The sequence below is a fragment of the Penicillium citrinum genome (genome assembly GCF_028827155.1).
Source record: "Penicillium citrinum strain IBT 23319 chromosome Unknown utg000008l:1.0-2707905.0:1.0-2709502.0, whole genome shotgun sequence".
Classification (NCBI taxonomy): Eukaryota; Fungi; Ascomycota; class Eurotiomycetes; order Eurotiales; family Aspergillaceae; genus Penicillium; species Penicillium citrinum.
In genome coordinates this window covers 75,274-92,181 of record NW_026622693.1, presented here as the reverse complement: position 1 = coordinate 92,181, position 16,908 = coordinate 75,274, and the positions used below count along the sequence as shown (strand labels likewise).

Genomic DNA, 16,908 nt, shown 5'->3' with positions numbered 1-16,908 from the left:
TCTACTGAATCAACTTTTGCCGTACAAGGTACTGCTCGGTACGGGATTCGGCTATACCTTGAGATTCTATGGGATCTATAAGCATAAAACCTCGCAAGAGAGTCTCTTGAGAGCTTCAACACTCGGGGTATCCTGAAACCCTAGCAGTTTGTTTTTTTGTTCTTGTATCGACGAAGACGAGAAGTGGTATGTCACACCTCCCACTCATGCACATTCTCTAGGCCATCTACACCAGACTCGTCCTGCTGATCGAGGTATCCACAAATCCTACCTTGGGGATCTCGCTGTCTCCGGATATTCATCAGTCGTTTGGCATTTTGACCTGCCCAAAACTTTGTTCGTCGGATCTGAAAATCCGAGTCTCCCAGATATGCACCGACTGATTGCTGTTCAACCTTTGCCATGATATTCTTCACCCATTCCCGGCAACGAGTGTCATCGGACTGTTCCTCCCATATCGTATACAACGCGAAGTAATGATCTGACTGCATACTCAAGGCCATGTCCGGTAATTGGCGTCGGCTACAAGGATTCATCGCATACCATAATGCAAAGGATTTGCGATGGGGAAGTGTGGTAAAAGCCTCTTCCAAAACGCCCGGCACATCAGCATTATTGTCAATATACGCATTGTCAGCACAATAGCGATGCTTTTCGGGATTTGCATTTGCCTGATCGTTATATTGGTTTTCGAGACTGTCCTCCTGGCAGAACCATTCGCTCGATGTCCCTGCTGGTCGGGATTCTTGAGCCGGTCTCAGGGCTCTTTCTGCCTCTTCGGACTTATCCTTCATCGTGACAAATAGGACGAACAACTTGATTTCATCTTCTCCTTCGGGGTAGTGGGAGACCACCGCGATCTCCGTGTCTTCGTCGAACGAAGGGGATATGGATATGATCCAGTTGAACACATCGCGATAGAGGTTTATTGGATAAATATAGCCTGACGATCGAAACCCTCCTTTGGGGTAGGGCTTCAGATTAAGATGGAACTTTGTAACAACTCCGGGGAATCCTTTCATAGTCAGCTCTCGATTTGCATACTTTTTGTTCCATCTGAAGAGGCACTTACCTGGTCCAGCCCCACGAGCTGCCCAATACAGATCCTGATTTTGGGAGGAATTGCAGTGAAGCAAATCACCATCAGCAGTCACCACATCGACTGCTTGAACTCTTTCGCAGGCCCAGCCCCAATTCTGAGATTTTTAGATGTGTTCATACGTTTTATTGAGATATAAGGATATCTGCTTACTTTACAATTCCATCCCATACCTCCTTGCAGCAGGAAGCCTCCCAGTCCAACATCCGGACAATGGCCACCGGGGAACATAAGCCCATGATCTTTAATCAAGGCTGTATTGAGCTCTCTGCCTGTCATACTTGGAGAGACATACGCAATGCGACTCTCGGCATCCACTTCGACTTTCTTATAATTGCCGAGATCGATAAGGATAGAGTTGTCCCGAACACTCCATGCTGCCCAAGAGTGACCCCCGGAGCGAACCGCTACTCGACAGTTGTGCTTCGCAGATAGTTTCACGGCAGAAATGATATCTTTCTCAGACGTCGCCTTAACGATAGCTAATGGAAATCGCTCGGGTCGACGATGGTTAAACACACGCCCTACACGGGCGTCTTCGTATGCCGCAGCATCTGCCGAGTCTTTCCAAATGATATGCATAGCTGATATTCTTTTGGGGAATGCAAGATAAAGATCTGACGTCGGGTAGTTAGCTATAGTCTTATATTTTTTTTTCCAGTTCTGCCTCAAGGGTGAAAGGCGCAGATGTCCACATCCCGAGAAAACCTCTATGGAAATACGAAGTATACCCCGCAAGATCAGATCATTTTGAGCCCCCGCATTTACCAATCCACTAGAATACACCAAGGTGAATCCTAAAGAGATTAAGAAATATGTGGAGTGACAATCACTTGTCGATCACAGAACTGTCCACTTATCCGATAAAGGCATTACGAATTAAGCTGCAGCCATGTGCTAGTGTATACTTAGCACCAAATGCACACTAGCCTAGTAGAACCCCATTGAATTTCCATTGTGGATTTATGATCCCTGGCTTCCACCCCCAGATCCACGATAGATTCAATGATTGGACGCCAAACCCACAATGGGCTGGGTAGGGTTAGATGGATTCTGCCGATGCCTAACCTCATGCCAAACAGAATGGCAAGTTCCGCTTAAACAGCATCTTGGCATAGTACGTCTTGTGAGGCCTAAAGGCGAAAAGGATATTAGATCTAGTCCGGAACGAGAAAAGTGGCCGGATGGGTGTGATGATTTATAACTCACAAGGGGAAGAACACAGCATTTCGCTGCTTTCTTAGATTTGTCGCATTCGCTTTTAGATTCGGCCACATTCAACGGATTGGAAGTAGGTGACTTGCAGTTGATATCCACGAGCCCAAGGGCATCACTACCATTAAACGCACAATATTCCGCTGAACAACTTGAAGTAGCCTCGAGATGAATCCGAAGTCATTGAGTTTCACTGCCTCGGAAGTTGAAATACGTCGAGAAATGCTTGTGTGAATGTTAGTGCATTGCATCGCACCTTTTGCCTCAGAGCTTCACAATCAAAGCGTTTGATGGCGGTCAACGTATAGCTCGGGCGTGGAGATATTCAAAGATCAAGAGTCTTCGAGCTCCCTTTATTGTGATACTATTACTGTGCTTGCTTCAAGTGATTAATTTGTTAAATCGATACTGGTCCCTGGAATTCCGTATAGTATATTCATTGATGTGGACCAATATCATAATGCCGGCAACCATGACTCTCCATAACTTCAAGTTGATTAAACAATTCATTTCATACTGGAAGAGACTAAAAACCCAAAGTCAACTGGAAGATCGTATGGGCATCTCAAATGATATCATGATCATAAGTCATTTCGATTGCTGATGATATTGAAGCTTTAGTCTTGCAGTAGAAGACTTTACATGTAGCGAGAGTGCCGCTCCTCTCAGATTTGTGGACTAGACTCATCCTATGGAAGAACTTTGAAAAAATATACTGGGCCTTTTAGCCTCATAGCTACAGGCTGTCACGGCGTTAATGAGATAGTAATATCTACCACACCTTCAATCAAGAACGGATCTCAGCTTTCATAGCCACTGCATCTCCTGGGCCCATAATCTGTACATGCGATACACCCATTTCCCCCTCTTGAAGTACTACGCGGTACTCATCACCAGCATATAATGGGCTGGTGGCCCGGTATGAGATGCTCTGAGGGGCTAGAATGGAACTATCCTCAACAGACCCTTTCTTCCCTTGAATATCTCGCCATAGATCTAGAATCGAGATGAGATTCAATGGTCCGTGGACAACGACATCGCGGTGACCCTCCACCTCGCGTGCCCACGGTAAGGAGTAATGAATCTTGTGCGGGTTGAAGGTGAGTGCAGAGAAGCGGAAGAGGGTAACGGGAGTTTGGCGGAGAGTGCGCGTATGCGTCTTATCTTGTGTGATGATGGTCGATGAAGAAATTGGTAGAGCCAAGTGCGAGGTAGAGGGTGGTAAGGATGAAGGATTTGGGTTTGACGAGATTGATGGAGTAGGGAGTGCTTTGCGAAACACCCAGTTCCTGAGATTTGAAGACACGTTAATGAATTGAAATCAACACCGGATTGCAGAGGCATCACCATACCTGCGGTCCACTACCGAAATGCCATTCTCATTGGCAAATTCTTTCTCAACTCCGACAACAATCATATCCTCGCCTGTCTTTTTGACAACTTTGGCTTCGGCACTCAATACACGCGTTGTCTCGGTTACTTGTTGACCGACGCGCAGTGGGTTTGGTTGACCGTGGGCATCGCGTGGCCAGCTCACTTCACCCCCAGCCCACATTCGGCGAGTGAATGGTGATTCGGGATTATAAGAGGTATCAGTTCCATCGGCGCCGAGTTCGGTCTCTAGGAAACCCGGTGTGAAGTAGACGAGGTGGTAGCCCGGAGGGACCGGCGTATTATGCGATGCAGTAAGTGTAGGGGCAGTAGGGAACAACGAGGGACGATTCAAGGTAAGCGTTAGAAGTTGCAACTGGTTAGCATCGAGGATCTGCGAGCTAATTTGAGGGCCCAAAGACTGAAATCGGGAGAGAAACGAGTCGGCGATGGAAGAAGTTGAAAGTTGCGAAGTTGCGGAGGAAAAGCGGACGGCGAGAAAAGCGCGTCGTGCGAGTTGAGGACGCCGTGGAAACATTTTGAATAGACAATGAATTTAGACTTTGATAACTTATTATTTGAAGGAAATCAATAGGGGAAATAAATAGAGAAGATGAGGAGGAGACAATAAGTAGAAACTTCGAAATGTTGAAGAGGAACAGTTCAATATAAATTGGGTACCTAGCAATTGGTACTATAGCCGAGTCGGCTGTATACTTCAATATCCAAGGAAATACTCCAAGCTCGGAGTTTGATATTACAAGAATAATGTATTCTACCACTGGAATCACTGAACTGGTGAATTTAGAAGTAACTTGTAGCTTGAACATCTACAGTCTTGCTCTTCTCTCAAGTCGACTGTAAACCTGCTGGAGACGCTGATAATTTACCTCGTCTACCTGTGGTTTACATTGCTGAAGACTCAATGGGCCTCCTAATTGTTTCAACCAATACGATCGACCACAGTCAAACAGCCAGTGACGCGAGGCAACTCGTACTAACTCTGCTAGGAAACATTGTGGTGCATCGTGATCCTCCGTGAAGATGACCTTGGGCAGATCACGTCGAATGGATGGCGGTGCGTTGGTCAAAGCCATATCCAAGAAGGCATCAAAGGTAAATGGCTCATAAAGTTGCGCCCCAATATGAACAATTCCCATGGTGTGTGCAGCAGCATGAACTAGACATGCATTGGCTACAAAATCAACAGGGATCTCGTCGATGATATTAGCGCCGGTCTTGTAACCCGCGGCAGAATGCCAGACTTGCGTGGCTCCACGATCGGCCAGGAAGTACTGAAAGAATTTATTCATCGGCGTTGAATCTTCAATTCCATAGAGGGGAAATGGGTCTCGAAGGGCTTGCCCAAAGACTGTAGGCCGAACGAGCAAGATGGGTAGCGTGGGGAACCGTTGGAGTAACAGTTGTTCCATCAGATATTTGGCCTGCGCATAGGGTGAAGAAAACCGATCGGCAACTGGCGACTGATTGAAAGTGAGTATCGATGCAAGTTCCTCTTCCGGATCATTTTCACTGTCGGTAGATGAGGAGGACAAGGGATATTGTCGCTCGAGTACTGGTCCATCAGGTAGAAAGCTATTAACGTAGGCCGTTGATAGCTGAATGAGAAGCTTGAGTCGGCGAAAGCGTGAAGCAATCCGGGCAAGTTCCAATGCCGGTAAACAGTTGTTCTCAAAGGCATCGACAAGGCTAGCCTCGAGGCTGATCTTCGCTGCAGTGTGAATTACAAGCGTGACTTGATCGCGTAACTGCTCAAGCACTTCATGGTTGAGGCCAAAATCCGCTTCGCGCATATCCCCACTGATAATTTGCACTCTGCGTGAAGCTAGGATGGCCTGGACTTGGTTTGGCATTGCTTTTGTCCATTTTTGAATTGCCTGCGTGGCTTCGCCTCGGATTAGAGCGAATATCTTGCGAGTGGGCAGCTGAACGGCCAGTTTGTATAGAAGACACCCTCCGAGAGATCCTGTACTCCCCGTCAAAAAGACGGTATGTGCCTCGAACATTTTGCTATATCCCTCGTAGAGAATGACATCCTTTTGCGAATTCGCTATGGAAGCAGGTGTTGAGCTCAGCAATGATGACATTGTAGACTTGGGAGCTATTTAATCTATATTTTCTTCTAAACTACGTTCATTATATACTGTGCATCATACTCTTTTTACATTCATAGAAGTTGAGCAAAACTTGGTAGGACAGACTACATGTAATGTCACTTTAGCCATGCCTCGAATAGTTTAATTAGTCTTCGTGTGGCCCGGAAATGGCTACATTGGATTTTTTTTTCTCTATTCAGGATGATAGATGGACGAGCTCGTGTTGGTCCAGCGAGAGACCCAAAATCCGAAAAGACATGTGTAGCCGAGGCTCCAGCAGTAGAGGAAGAGTTTCATAGGCAATTGCATGTATCAGCACTCTCGAGAGTCTCCATTGAGGCGTGGTCGGCCACTCTGCTACCCACTGATAGTCGTAGCAGAGACGAAAAAGCTTGAGGTTGTACATGTACAACCCTAAAGATTCAAGATTTCATGGTTGAGCCTGCATGTGAGAGAAGACATTTCTCTACAAATGGAAAATAATAATGAGTAAGAGAGATAATTCCGACGTAAGCGACTGCACAAAAGAACCTACCTACTGTATGCATTGCGTGATAATCTCAACATAGACAGGATGTCTCATCTACAATAGTTACATGGGGCCGAAGAAACTTTGACCATCTACCACCGGCGAGTAAACATGGCTTAAATTCTAAAATGAGACTTCAAAATTAGCGCTTGTCAGTCAGAACCAAGCTCTGATACTCCTTATCCAGCAGGCAATAATTCATGAAATCCTGGTCTTGAGACTCAGGAGGGGTTCAAGAGAATTAAGTAATCAACTATGAATAGCTTCTGCGGTATGGTACATTTAGAGTAGTTGTATATCATTTCCCCGGGCTTTCTAAAAAAAGCGTAGTATATGCGAGAGAAACCTAACGAATTACTAGTTCATCAAACGCAGAATGTTTGAGAAATGTATTGATATTCATAGCATGCTATCCCGGGAATGTTTGATTCAAAGCTGACAATACTAGTAGGATTTCTATTCCTAGGAATCGAAGTTTCAGTCCCGAGCCTAGTATTTACCTAGTAGGTAAGTGCAGATCTATCTATCGGTGGAACGAAACCCGTTTCAGGATAAGCCTACTACTTCGATAATGAAATTGAATCGCTCCCTTCGTGTTATACATATGCGTATAGTTTCTTATCTAGACGATGTGGAAATCGAGGAAATTGTTGAGCTGGCCATATCGAGTACCTACGAGAACGACCGTTCTTAAGTGTATACAGAAGACATGCAACTAAGCTAGCTGGGCGTGAAATTGTGTGGACCTTGACCAAGCTCTGAACGTTGGGGGGGTTAGAAAGCCACATCCCGTTGAAGGAACCATAAGTTGCTCTTGGCCTTGGCCGCTTGATTCCATAATCCTGTAGACGAACTTTTGGTCGGCTTTTAGCTCAGAAAAACAAAACAAGGGTCCTTAGAGCATGACGTTTTTGGGTCCCATGAAATGTGGTTTTATATTTCAAGCAGCGATGGAATTTCGGGAATATGTTGATGAAACACGAAGACTTGTATCGAAAGCCGAAGTTGGATCACAAATTGCATACCAGCATCAATCAACTGAATAGCCTTCGGAAATATGGCGAGTCAGCTTTTGGCCGAACTCCTCGATATATAAGAAGGCATTGGTATTCAAGGATATGGGCAAAACTACAACCAAAACTATGCAGGCGTCGTTTCTGGTACCTTGACAGACTCCAACGTAGTGAGCGTTCACTATTACTACATCGGCGGGGAGATGAAAATTGCGATACCACCGCTGAAGACAAAACCAGTTACAAGGCTCTGGACGATGCGTGGGATGGACTGACAGACACTTCGGCACTCTGTATGACGATGTAGCATGGAAGCGGCACTTGGCGAGGATATCTGGGGGGGTTCTACTATGCAGGACACTTATCCTGCCAACCACATGTGTGATTAAAGTGAGAATTTAAGAAGTCTTGTGAGTAATGATTCGCCCAGAAAAATGTATCGGACAAATTGTCCCTTGAAGTGTTACTAACTTCCAACTTAAAATGGGTTGAAAGAAATGCTAGTGAAGGATATTTAGTTAACTCCCGCTTTGACTAATGCCCGTGCTTGAGGGATTATATATTGGATCCACCCAAGATATAATGAATTGATTCCGCACCAGAGGCGAATTAAACTACTAGTTTATATTTTCGCATACCTTGCGTTTACTTATTGCTTTCCAAACATTTATACATAGAGTTTGATCAGTTCTGTCGTACTCGTGTGTATCTTCAAGGTGTTTGCTGTTTATCCGCTACTCTACGCAGTCATCACTAGTTCACTTTCCAAATATGAGTTGATTATCCAATTCATATCATTCCTTGATGTAGTTTCTATTAAGTAAGCTGTGACTAGTTAATCAAGTAAATAGTTAATGAATTGTCCAATTAGGCTATGTAGACCGTTTGTATACTTCGGGGAGGTCGCGTCCAACTCCGGAGTCACCTGACTCTCTGCTTCCCCATATTCTTCGCCGCAAATGACGGACCTCATCTTTCATTCTCACCTACGCTGATGTTGTTACGACTGCGTACACCCCCCCCTGGGCGCGCCCTCTGCGCTCGAGTCGAATTTATTTCACTTCAAGGTGGAACTCCTCGGTCCCACTCGTGCGCATCCAGAATGGCACTTTCTACCGTCAATACCCGCACGAGGATAAAAGTGATGCCGCGACGAACCCACCATTGTTCCCGAATTTGAACTTCAATCTCCCTGCGAAGCCGAATCCAGAAGGGAATGGCTTACAGCACTGGGCTATCATCGGTCCATCGGGACGGACCGACCTACTTGATATTCTTCGAGGACAGCATATCTCCATTCCGCCCTCCGCACGTTCATATCCTTACCTTTTGACGGATGAAATCGCAGAGAAAGATCGACAGCTGCGCTTTGTTGGTAATGCTATTCAATATATTGGTTTCAGTGGCGAGGGCTCCGGAGCCATTGGCGGCACCCGTGGGGCTTATCTGAGTGCTCGCTATGAAAGTCATCGCGAAGAGACCGATTGGACAGTGAGGCAGTTTCTGCGGGGCCAGACATCTCTAAATCCCATGGAAGGAGAGGAGAAGGGAACAATCCGTGATGAGAAATTGCTTGAAGAGGTCATCGAGGATCTTCGCTTGGGCGCGTTGCTGGACATGCCTGTTGCGAATCTTAGCAATGGCCAAACGCGACGTGCGCGTATCGCAAAGGCGCTTTTGAAGAAGCCTGAGCTTTTGCTGCTTGACGAGCCCTTCAGTATGTCTTTTACCTTTTGTAACAGCTCCAACCCAAGCCTTGGAAGAAAACTAACGATCATATAGTGGGACTTGATCCGGCCACAGTACGTAGTATCTCTGGACTGCTTCTTCGTTTGGCCGAGAAATCTTCGCCGCGACTTGTTCTCGCCCTGCGTCCGCAGGATACAATACCAGATTGGATCACTCATGTGATGGTAGTTGGAAACACCCACCAGGTTGTGGAACAAGGGACTCGAGCAGAGATGAACCAAATTCTGCAGGTCTGGAACCGCCTCGCAAACCCAAATAAGGCCTCAAATAAGAATAGAAAATTTGCTCCCGAAGAAGAAGCTATTAAGCTTCGAGCGCAAAAGAACATCAAAATAGGGATTCTTGACAAGGAGCTGCTTCGAGACTTTACCGCCAATCACCAAGCTCCAACTCGACTGAAGACTCGCGAAGCGCCTATGGGGGGCGAACCTCTCATTGAAATGGATGGAGTTCGGGTCCAATACGGCGATAAGGTGGTTCTTGGTGACTGGGAGCAAACGGTTGACAAGGAGACAAAGCAGGGCTTACACTGGCGCGTTCGGCGGGGCCAGCGTTGGGCGATTCTCGGTGCCAATGGATCTGGTAAGACGACACTCTTGTCATTAATTACTTCCGATCACCCTCAGACGTACTCTCAGCCCATCAGATTGTTCGGACGCTCTCGGCTTCCCGAGCTCGGCCAGCCGGGAATCTCGATCTTCGAGTTGCAATCCCGACTGGGCCATTCTTCTCCTGAGATTCACGCCTTCTTCCCCCGGCAATTGTCGGTTCGTGCTGCCCTTGAATCGGCCTTTGCAGAGACATTCTTGTCGCGACCGAAGCTCGATTACGAGCGTGATCTAGATATCACAGCCGCTTTGCGAGAGTTCAAGTCCGAGTTGGATCCAAATGCAGCCAATGCACCAAGCCAGCCTCCCCAAATTGCTGATTCAGATCTCTTCCCCAAATTTTCTACCAACAGCCGGTCTAGCAGCCCTCCTTATGTCCCTGATGATTTCGATGTCGAGTATGCCGACCATGTATTGTTCGGTCAACTATCGACTGCCCAACAGCGAATTGTACTTTTCCTGCGGGCGCTTATCCATAGGCCTGATATTGTCATTCTCGACGAGCCCTTTTCCGGCCTGACAGCTTCGCAGCGTGATAAGTGTCTCCGTTTCTTGGATCAAGGCCAAACAACCGGGACGGCGCAGAATGTTCGTCACCATGGCCTTTCCGATGACCAGGCTTTGGTTTTGATCAGTCATGTCAAAGAAGAGATCCCGGACTCTGTGCGATATTACATGCGTCTACCGTCCGAACCGACTGATCCCTCTGCTGACCCTATCGATTTTCGATTCGGTATGCTCAAAGCCACCAGCAACCTCAGCGATCCCACTATCTGGGGCTTGGCTTGGTCTCCACCCAATGAATTTAAACAGGCTGCTAGGCGCAGCTATCGCCGTAAAGCACAGGAGTCTCATCCGGATCTCTCAACCTACGAGTACTTTTCAGTATAAACGATATCCAGATCAATGGACAATAGAAATATAATAAATTGTACAGATGCAGGGATATCTACATTCGCCAAGGTCCACAAATAGCCATTATAGTCTCGCTTTGAACGCTTGCCGCAAAGAATCCAAGCCAGATGGGCCATCGTAGATTTGCTGCTCAGCCATCCGTGTGTTGATCTAAGAGGGAGAGAAGAAATTATTAGCTTGGAAACACCTTGCAGAAGGGGAGGAGCTTACATGCTGAGGACCAAGTGAGTCAACATTTTCCACACCTAACAAACGCATGCAGGTTTTACTTTCGTCAGCCAGAACTACGAAGGGAATGTGATGTCAGCAAATACCCCTTGGTTTAGTAGAAGTGCTAGATTACTCACTTTGCAATGTCCGACGAACACCATCAACCCCACCAGCAGCAAGACCCCAAAGGGCAGCGCGGCCCAGGCCTACTGCCTTGGCCCCAAGGCAAAGAGCCTTAACTATATCGGTGCCACGGCGGATGCCACCATCCACGTATACCTCGAGCTTGTCGAGCACTTCGGGGCAGTATTTTCGAATTTCAAGTAGGGTGTGTACCGCCGGGGGTGCGGTATCTAAAGCTCGTCCGCCATGGTTGGAAAGGATGATTCCCTTTACCTGTGGGGTATGCAATGATGCAAGGTATGCGTCTTCGTGGGTTTGGAGGCCCTTTAGCACGATAGGGAGATCAGTGTGTTGTGCTAGCCACGGTAAAGTGTCCTGCCAGCGCAAAGATGGATCAGTGCCCGCGAACAATTGTTGCCCAACGCCACCAGAGCCTCCGGAAACATCAGGGGTGTCATCAGATGTGCGCTCTGCCGCCTTCACGCCACTCGGTACCGGTGCAGCTGCACCAGCCATGCTATTGCGCTCGTCATCCTCTCGCTTTCCAGGAACAGGGGCGTCAAGTGTAAGAACAATGAACTTGATGGCCTTGAGTTTGTTTATGCGAGCCAGCATTGCCTCACTCTTCTTGCGGTCAATCTGGACATATAGCTGCCATCCAAAGACTTGGTCGGGGGCGGCATCCTTGACGATCTGCTCTGGAGTCATCGAGGCGTTATTTGAGATAATTTGCATTGCGCCAAAACTACGACAAGCCTCGGCCATTCCAGCCTCACCTGCAGGGTGACCTAAGCGGGCCATGGCAGCAGGGGCGATGAAGAAAGGTAGGCCGACCTTGTGGCCAAGGATTGTCGTGTCCAATTCGCATCGCGAACAATCTATAAAGACACGTGGACGTAGAAGTATAGATTGGTAGATTCGATTGTTGAAATGCTTCGAGAATTTGTCGTCTGAAGCAGAAGAGTAGTAGGCCCATGCTTTCTGGCTTACTTGTTTTGTAGCCACTTCTTCAATCTCATCCAGGTTAAGAAGAGTTTCGACAGGCGGAGGGCCCTGTGCCGGCTCTGACGTCTCGGGGGTGGATTCTTGCTTAGGCATAGTGTTCGCGTCAACGGTTCCTAGACAAGCCTCTGGTTTGAGCTCTTCCTCCAGAATCCCCGGAGGATGGATAGGGTCATATTCCTCTGTCGCATCGGTACCCGCCAATTTTAAGATAATTTTCGCACCTCCAGGGTGACTAGAAAGAAAGTCGGTGACCTAGTACGAACAGTCCGATCAGTATTTTCTTGCTGTAGTGAAAGGAGGTCAAACTGAGAGAATATAACAGGGGAGAAATGTATCATACATCGTAGACTTTGCCGTAGAGAATGACCCAGCAACTCTCGCGTGTGTTGTGTTTGGCAACTTCAATTTCCTCATATTAGTATGGGCCATGCGGGGGAGCAAGACAAACAAGTGCTTTTGGACGTGGCAGAGTGAGAAGGAAAGGTATCGAATTGACGTACCCTCAGCAGCATCAAAGACTTTGGCCATTGTCACGGGAAGGGGCTTGTATGGAACCCCCCTTGAGTCAGTTCCAAGATGAGTGGAATCTGTAAAAATCACAACAGGAAGAGGAGTGTTCACTTTTGAAGAAGGGCCTTTTCGGTGACCAGGCCGTGCGGAGCGTGGGGAGACGGCCTCTGCTGTGTTGGGCAAGTTCGATAGCCGTGAGAAATTGGAATCTCGGATGGTGTCATTGGTGGGGAAATGGTGGAGCCTCGTGGGGGGGAATTTTCACACGAGTTACGATTGGGGGCAGTCATCGTGTGGATGTTGCAGACTGGGGCGTGGGGGTCGGAATTCGTCTCCCAGTTGGATCAGTGAGGAACTACGGAGTACCCGTAATGATGGATGATGGTGATTAAAATTATACAGAAAAGAGGAGGAGAGGAGGTATCAAAACTGACGCCTGAGATATCGGGCACTACCATTTTTCATGTGCCCGGAGAAACAGTTCTGCCGCCCCGCATTTTCGTTCCCTTCCGCCAAGCCCTCCGCAATTGGGTTGCTCATTCCGTTCAAATGACAATCACTTGACTTCCTCGACAATCTCGAAACTCCGTCATGTTTGAGGTATTCTCTCTCCCCGCTCTCTTTCTATTCATAATTTCATTGATCAAATATGCTGACTGTTGATAGCGACGTGCGGCAGATCGATACCATCTGCGTATGCACCGCGCCCGTTCCGCGGTTCTCACGTCCGATGAGATCGTTGAGGTGCGGGCTGCACAGCGCACGTTTGAAGGAGCTTATGTGAGAACCGCGCTCTCTCAGTTTTCTTTTGCCCTCGTGGTCCTGAAGATCTTCACCGCCGAGTTCTATAGTATCGGAGCTTTGTTTGCCATTTATGGCACCGGCGTGCTCATAATTGGACTCTTCCGTCGCTCCCAAGGAAATCGACAATTCTTCTCGGAATTGGGTGAGGATGGAATTCATCGTCATAAGTTTCGCACTAGTGGGAATGCAGTCCTTATCTTGACAGCACTGAGTATTGCCGCCTATGTCTGTTTGATTGGCTTGACCCTGAATTTGGGTACCTAGTCGCCAGCAGATTCGAATCGAACTGGTAGAAGGTATTTACACCTACAACAGCACTCAAACGAACCACCGAAGAATGCTGCAGAAACCCTACTCTGCTCCAGCGTTACACTTTGATGGCATGAAGCTTTATCTTCTCTGAGCTAAACTTCCGCCGTCAGCCTATCACCGGCCATGCACCTTTCCGTGCAACTTTCCGGCGCAGCCCCATCCCATCAGGGGGAAAAGAATTCCAACTGACCACCACAATCGCGCTTTCCATTCGCAGCTAGCTCATCCAGTACACTCTGGACTAGCACAGCCACCGCACAGTTGCTTGAGTCTGCAGACGAAGTGAATGACGTCCGTATGAATGCCAACCCTAATATGGCAGCCACCGGAAGCTCAATCTTAGACCATTTGGGCGCCTGGATTCGTGACCACAATCCTTTAGTGGGGGTCCTCCGGACTGTACAGACTTTCTTAGAAGAGCCTGACTTTCTCGAACTGCATGGGACTGCTTCCACCCGAATTGTGCCTAATCCACGGGGACGTCCTGAATTCGATTTACCCGCTCCCCGGGCACAAGAGCTGGCCGGTTTCTTTTCGGAAATTGCAGGGGCCAAGGAGACCCCAGTTACCGGAATATTTGTCTTCAAATCTTCATTACTACTCTAACCAGTATTTAACTAGTCTGCCCTTGGATAGCCCCATAATGGAGATGCAGTATCAGCGGATGGGAGTGATGGATGTTACACACAAAGTGTGAGTTCGGCCATTCCGCGTCCCCAATGACTCGAGGTCTTCCAAGCCCAGATTAATTAAATACTGATTGAAGTAGTTCTGAAGATAGAGCCAAATATCCCAGTAACTGAGATCTCCTTGCTCTAGTTGACAGAAGATTAGCGAGTTGGTCACCATTTGCACGGAGATATCCGTCCTGCCACTCATATTCTGGGGCCATCATACAAATGGCTTCACTCTTTCTATGGCACATTCAACCTCTTCATATATTTGAATTGTATGGACGACTTTCGTGGCCGGTATGCGCGGGCTAGACTGTTTATCTGCCACCTACAACGCATTTCCTCTGAACAGTCCCAATGAAGCAAGTTCTCACTATGTGATCATGGTCGTTTTATCCATCTTCATCCTCAATTCTATATCATTACCCTCTGGTTGTCCGTTTTCATCGCTACAAAAAAGGCGGAAACCTCGCAGACCGCCTTCGCCCCGCGGAGCCCCCGCAATTTCTTGATTGAATCGAGCGGCGACCAACTTTCCCTCCCAAGCGTAACTCTCTCCGTCAATATGGAATTCGATCCAAAGACGCGTGAGTCTATTTGATATCCACTCCATTGATACTTAGACAGCTTGGCTAACTTCCCTCAGCCCAGTACCTCACTTCGGACTCCTCGAGCTTCGCCTCGGTCTCTGCTAGTGATAGATGGCCCGTCATTCTGGTGTGTATTCGCAATGGCATTCCTCTGTAACGCCAAATGCTGACCTGGTTCATAGACTGGTGCTATTGATGACCTCCACCGTACCGTTGGGACCGTTGACAATGACGAGAAGGCCAAGGAGGGTAAGGCCATTATTGAGCAATTAGCGAAGATGAAATATGAGCTTCAGCACGATCGGCAATTGACGTAAGTATCTAGTTTTGGCCCCACTTGAAAATAACCCATCTGTGCTCACCAGAATTATCTATTAGACCCCTCGAAGACGACGGCGAGTCCGACATTGCAAGCTACAACAAAGAACTGGAGGAGCGCGGCAACCCAAAATGGCATAACGTGGCATGGCTCTATTCAGAATGCTATCTCTGTACGCTGAAACCACAGCGAACCCGGGCTTTGATAGACAGAGGCTGACTTTTCGATCACAGATCGTCGCCTGGAAACATTCTTTGCCCTTTCGAAGCACTGGAAGGGCTATGACGTCTTCGCCCGCCAGAAGATGTCGACCTTCAAATCATCCCGCCCTGCAGTCCTGGAGTTGGCTGCCAGATATCGGGAACTGGCTCAAGAGGCAGAGTCTGGCACTTCGTCCCATGGCAAGTCTCCTGAGGAAATTGAGCAGGCCGAGCGGCTTCTCTTCTCCGAAATGTGCGAGATATGCCTCTGGGGCAATGCTACTGACTTGTCGCTGCTGACCTCGCTCACGTACGAAGATATCCAGAAGCTGCAGGGCTCGCAGGCGCGCAAGGCTTCGCAAAGCAATATCATTGTCAATGACCTTGACGCTGCGTTTGCAACAATGCAAAAGGCTCGTCATGATAAGAAGGATGGTGAGCGACGGGTTGACATTGTGCTCGATAACTCCGGTTTTGAGCTGTTCGTTGATTTGATCCTGGCCGGATATCTATTGTCAGCGGGATTGGCCACTACAATTGTGCTTCACCCGAAGCGCCTGCCTTGGTTTGTCTCAGACGTGACACCCAAGGATTTCTCCGACCTACTGAATTCTATGGCGGATCCACAGGCCTTTTACACTGCCGCCGATGACACCGGCAAGACTTACCCGCCGTTATCTGATGAGGAGGTTTCCAACGTCAAGTTCCTTTTCGAACAATGGAGCCAGTTTCACCAGGATGGTAAGCTGATCATTCGCCCTCACTCTTTCTGGACCACTCAGGGCTGCTACTGGCGGATGCCTCATGTAGCTCCGGAGCTCTTTGAGGATCTGAAGGAAAGTGAGCTGGTTCTGTTCAAGGGCGACCTCAACTACCGCAAGTTGACTAACGACGTAAGAATTTTCCTTCGTTCTGGCTGGTCGTATAAGCTGATTGCTAATGATGTTTCTCCTAGGCTCAATGGGATCCCACTACCCCTTTCACAACTGCAATTGGGCCAATGGGCCCCCAATCAGGAATCCGTGTCCTGGCTTTCCGAACATGCAAGGCCGACACGGTTGTTGGGCTACCCGCCGGAGAGGACGACAAACTTCGTCAGCAGCCCAATGGAGGCGGCGCAGAAGCCCGCAAATGGGCATGGAGTGGCAAGTGGGCAGTCGTGTCTTTTTCCGACGGCAAAATCTAGAATCTAGCGTATTGGCGGATCAGGCTGGGAGTTGATGATCTTACACCGGTCATTCAGTCTTCTGTTTTTGAATAAAGGGATAGAGCTCGATGATAAAGGTCACATATCTCAAACTTGTCCAATGTTATCTAACAATCATGCCATTACGCGATAGACGAACATGTTCGCTGAACACTGATCCTCATACTTCATATGGGATGGAAGTAAAACTCATGTACTACTAGTACATGATTTAGTACTCATAACGATGAAAGGGAATGGATTAAAGCTGCAAATATGTAATTGGAAAACCGTGTACAAATTGCCACTCTCCACTCTCGTGTTGATGTCTCCCGCGTTTTCCCCGGGGAGGAAGGGTC

General features: G+C 48.0%; 7 protein-coding genes across 7 annotated transcripts; 3 read left to right on the top strand and 4 right to left on the bottom strand.

Moving 5' to 3' along the window:
• Window positions 1–191: 191 nt before the first annotated feature.
• Window positions 192–1,681, bottom strand: N7469_008463 (FAD-binding oxidoreductase; the record flags this gene model as incomplete). Its single annotated transcript, XM_056647381.1, has 3 exons — window positions 192–1,015; window positions 1,073–1,196; window positions 1,253–1,681. The coding sequence occupies 3 exons, from the start codon at window positions 1,679–1,681 to the stop codon at window positions 192–194; spliced, it is 1,377 nt and encodes a 458-aa protein (XP_056497146.1).
• A 1,420-nt stretch (window positions 1,682–3,101) lies between these two features.
• Window positions 3,102–4,223, bottom strand: N7469_008462 (hydroxyacyl-thioester dehydratase HTD2; the record flags this gene model as incomplete). The annotated part of the gene is made up of 2 exons (XM_056647380.1): window positions 3,102–3,603; window positions 3,667–4,223. The coding sequence occupies 2 exons, from the start codon at window positions 4,221–4,223 to the stop codon at window positions 3,102–3,104; spliced, it is 1,059 nt and encodes a 352-aa protein (XP_056497145.1).
• Window positions 4,224–4,515: 292 nt separating this feature from the next.
• N7469_008461 (fatty acyl-CoA reductase) lies at window positions 4,516–5,793 on the bottom strand (the record flags this gene model as incomplete). Its single annotated transcript, XM_056647379.1, has 1 exon — window positions 4,516–5,793. The coding sequence occupies one exon, from the start codon at window positions 5,791–5,793 to the stop codon at window positions 4,516–4,518; it is 1,278 nt and encodes a 425-aa protein (XP_056497144.1).
• Window positions 5,794–8,338: 2,545 nt separating this feature from the next.
• Window positions 8,339–10,592, top strand: N7469_008460 (putative ABC transporter; the record flags this gene model as incomplete). Its single annotated transcript, XM_056647378.1, has 3 exons — window positions 8,339–8,343; window positions 8,412–9,061; window positions 9,127–10,592. 3 exons carry the CDS (start codon window positions 8,339–8,341, stop codon window positions 10,590–10,592), a joined length of 2,121 nt encoding a protein of 706 aa, XP_056497143.1.
• On the bottom strand, window positions 10,571–12,482 carry N7469_008459 (FMN-dependent alpha-hydroxy acid dehydrogenase; the record flags this gene model as incomplete). The annotated part of the gene is made up of 5 exons (XM_056647377.1): window positions 10,571–10,766; window positions 10,804–10,900; window positions 10,964–12,206; window positions 12,295–12,353; window positions 12,455–12,482. The coding sequence occupies 5 exons, from the start codon at window positions 12,480–12,482 to the stop codon at window positions 10,571–10,573; spliced, it is 1,623 nt and encodes a 540-aa protein (XP_056497142.1).
• A 573-nt stretch (window positions 12,483–13,055) lies between these two features.
• On the top strand, window positions 13,056–13,532 carry N7469_008458 (uncharacterized protein; the record flags this gene model as incomplete). Its single annotated transcript, XM_056647376.1, has 2 exons — window positions 13,056–13,064; window positions 13,131–13,532. The coding sequence occupies 2 exons, from the start codon at window positions 13,056–13,058 to the stop codon at window positions 13,530–13,532; spliced, it is 411 nt and encodes a 136-aa protein (XP_056497141.1).
• Window positions 13,533–14,819: 1,287 nt separating this feature from the next.
• On the top strand, window positions 14,820–16,549 carry N7469_008457 (damage-control phosphatase ARMT1 family protein; the record flags this gene model as incomplete). The annotated part of the gene is made up of 6 exons (XM_056647375.1): window positions 14,820–14,841; window positions 14,901–14,971; window positions 15,027–15,157; window positions 15,223–15,335; window positions 15,397–16,256; window positions 16,319–16,549. The coding sequence occupies 6 exons, from the start codon at window positions 14,820–14,822 to the stop codon at window positions 16,547–16,549; spliced, it is 1,428 nt and encodes a 475-aa protein (XP_056497140.1).
• Window positions 16,550–16,908: the final 359 nt, after the last annotated feature.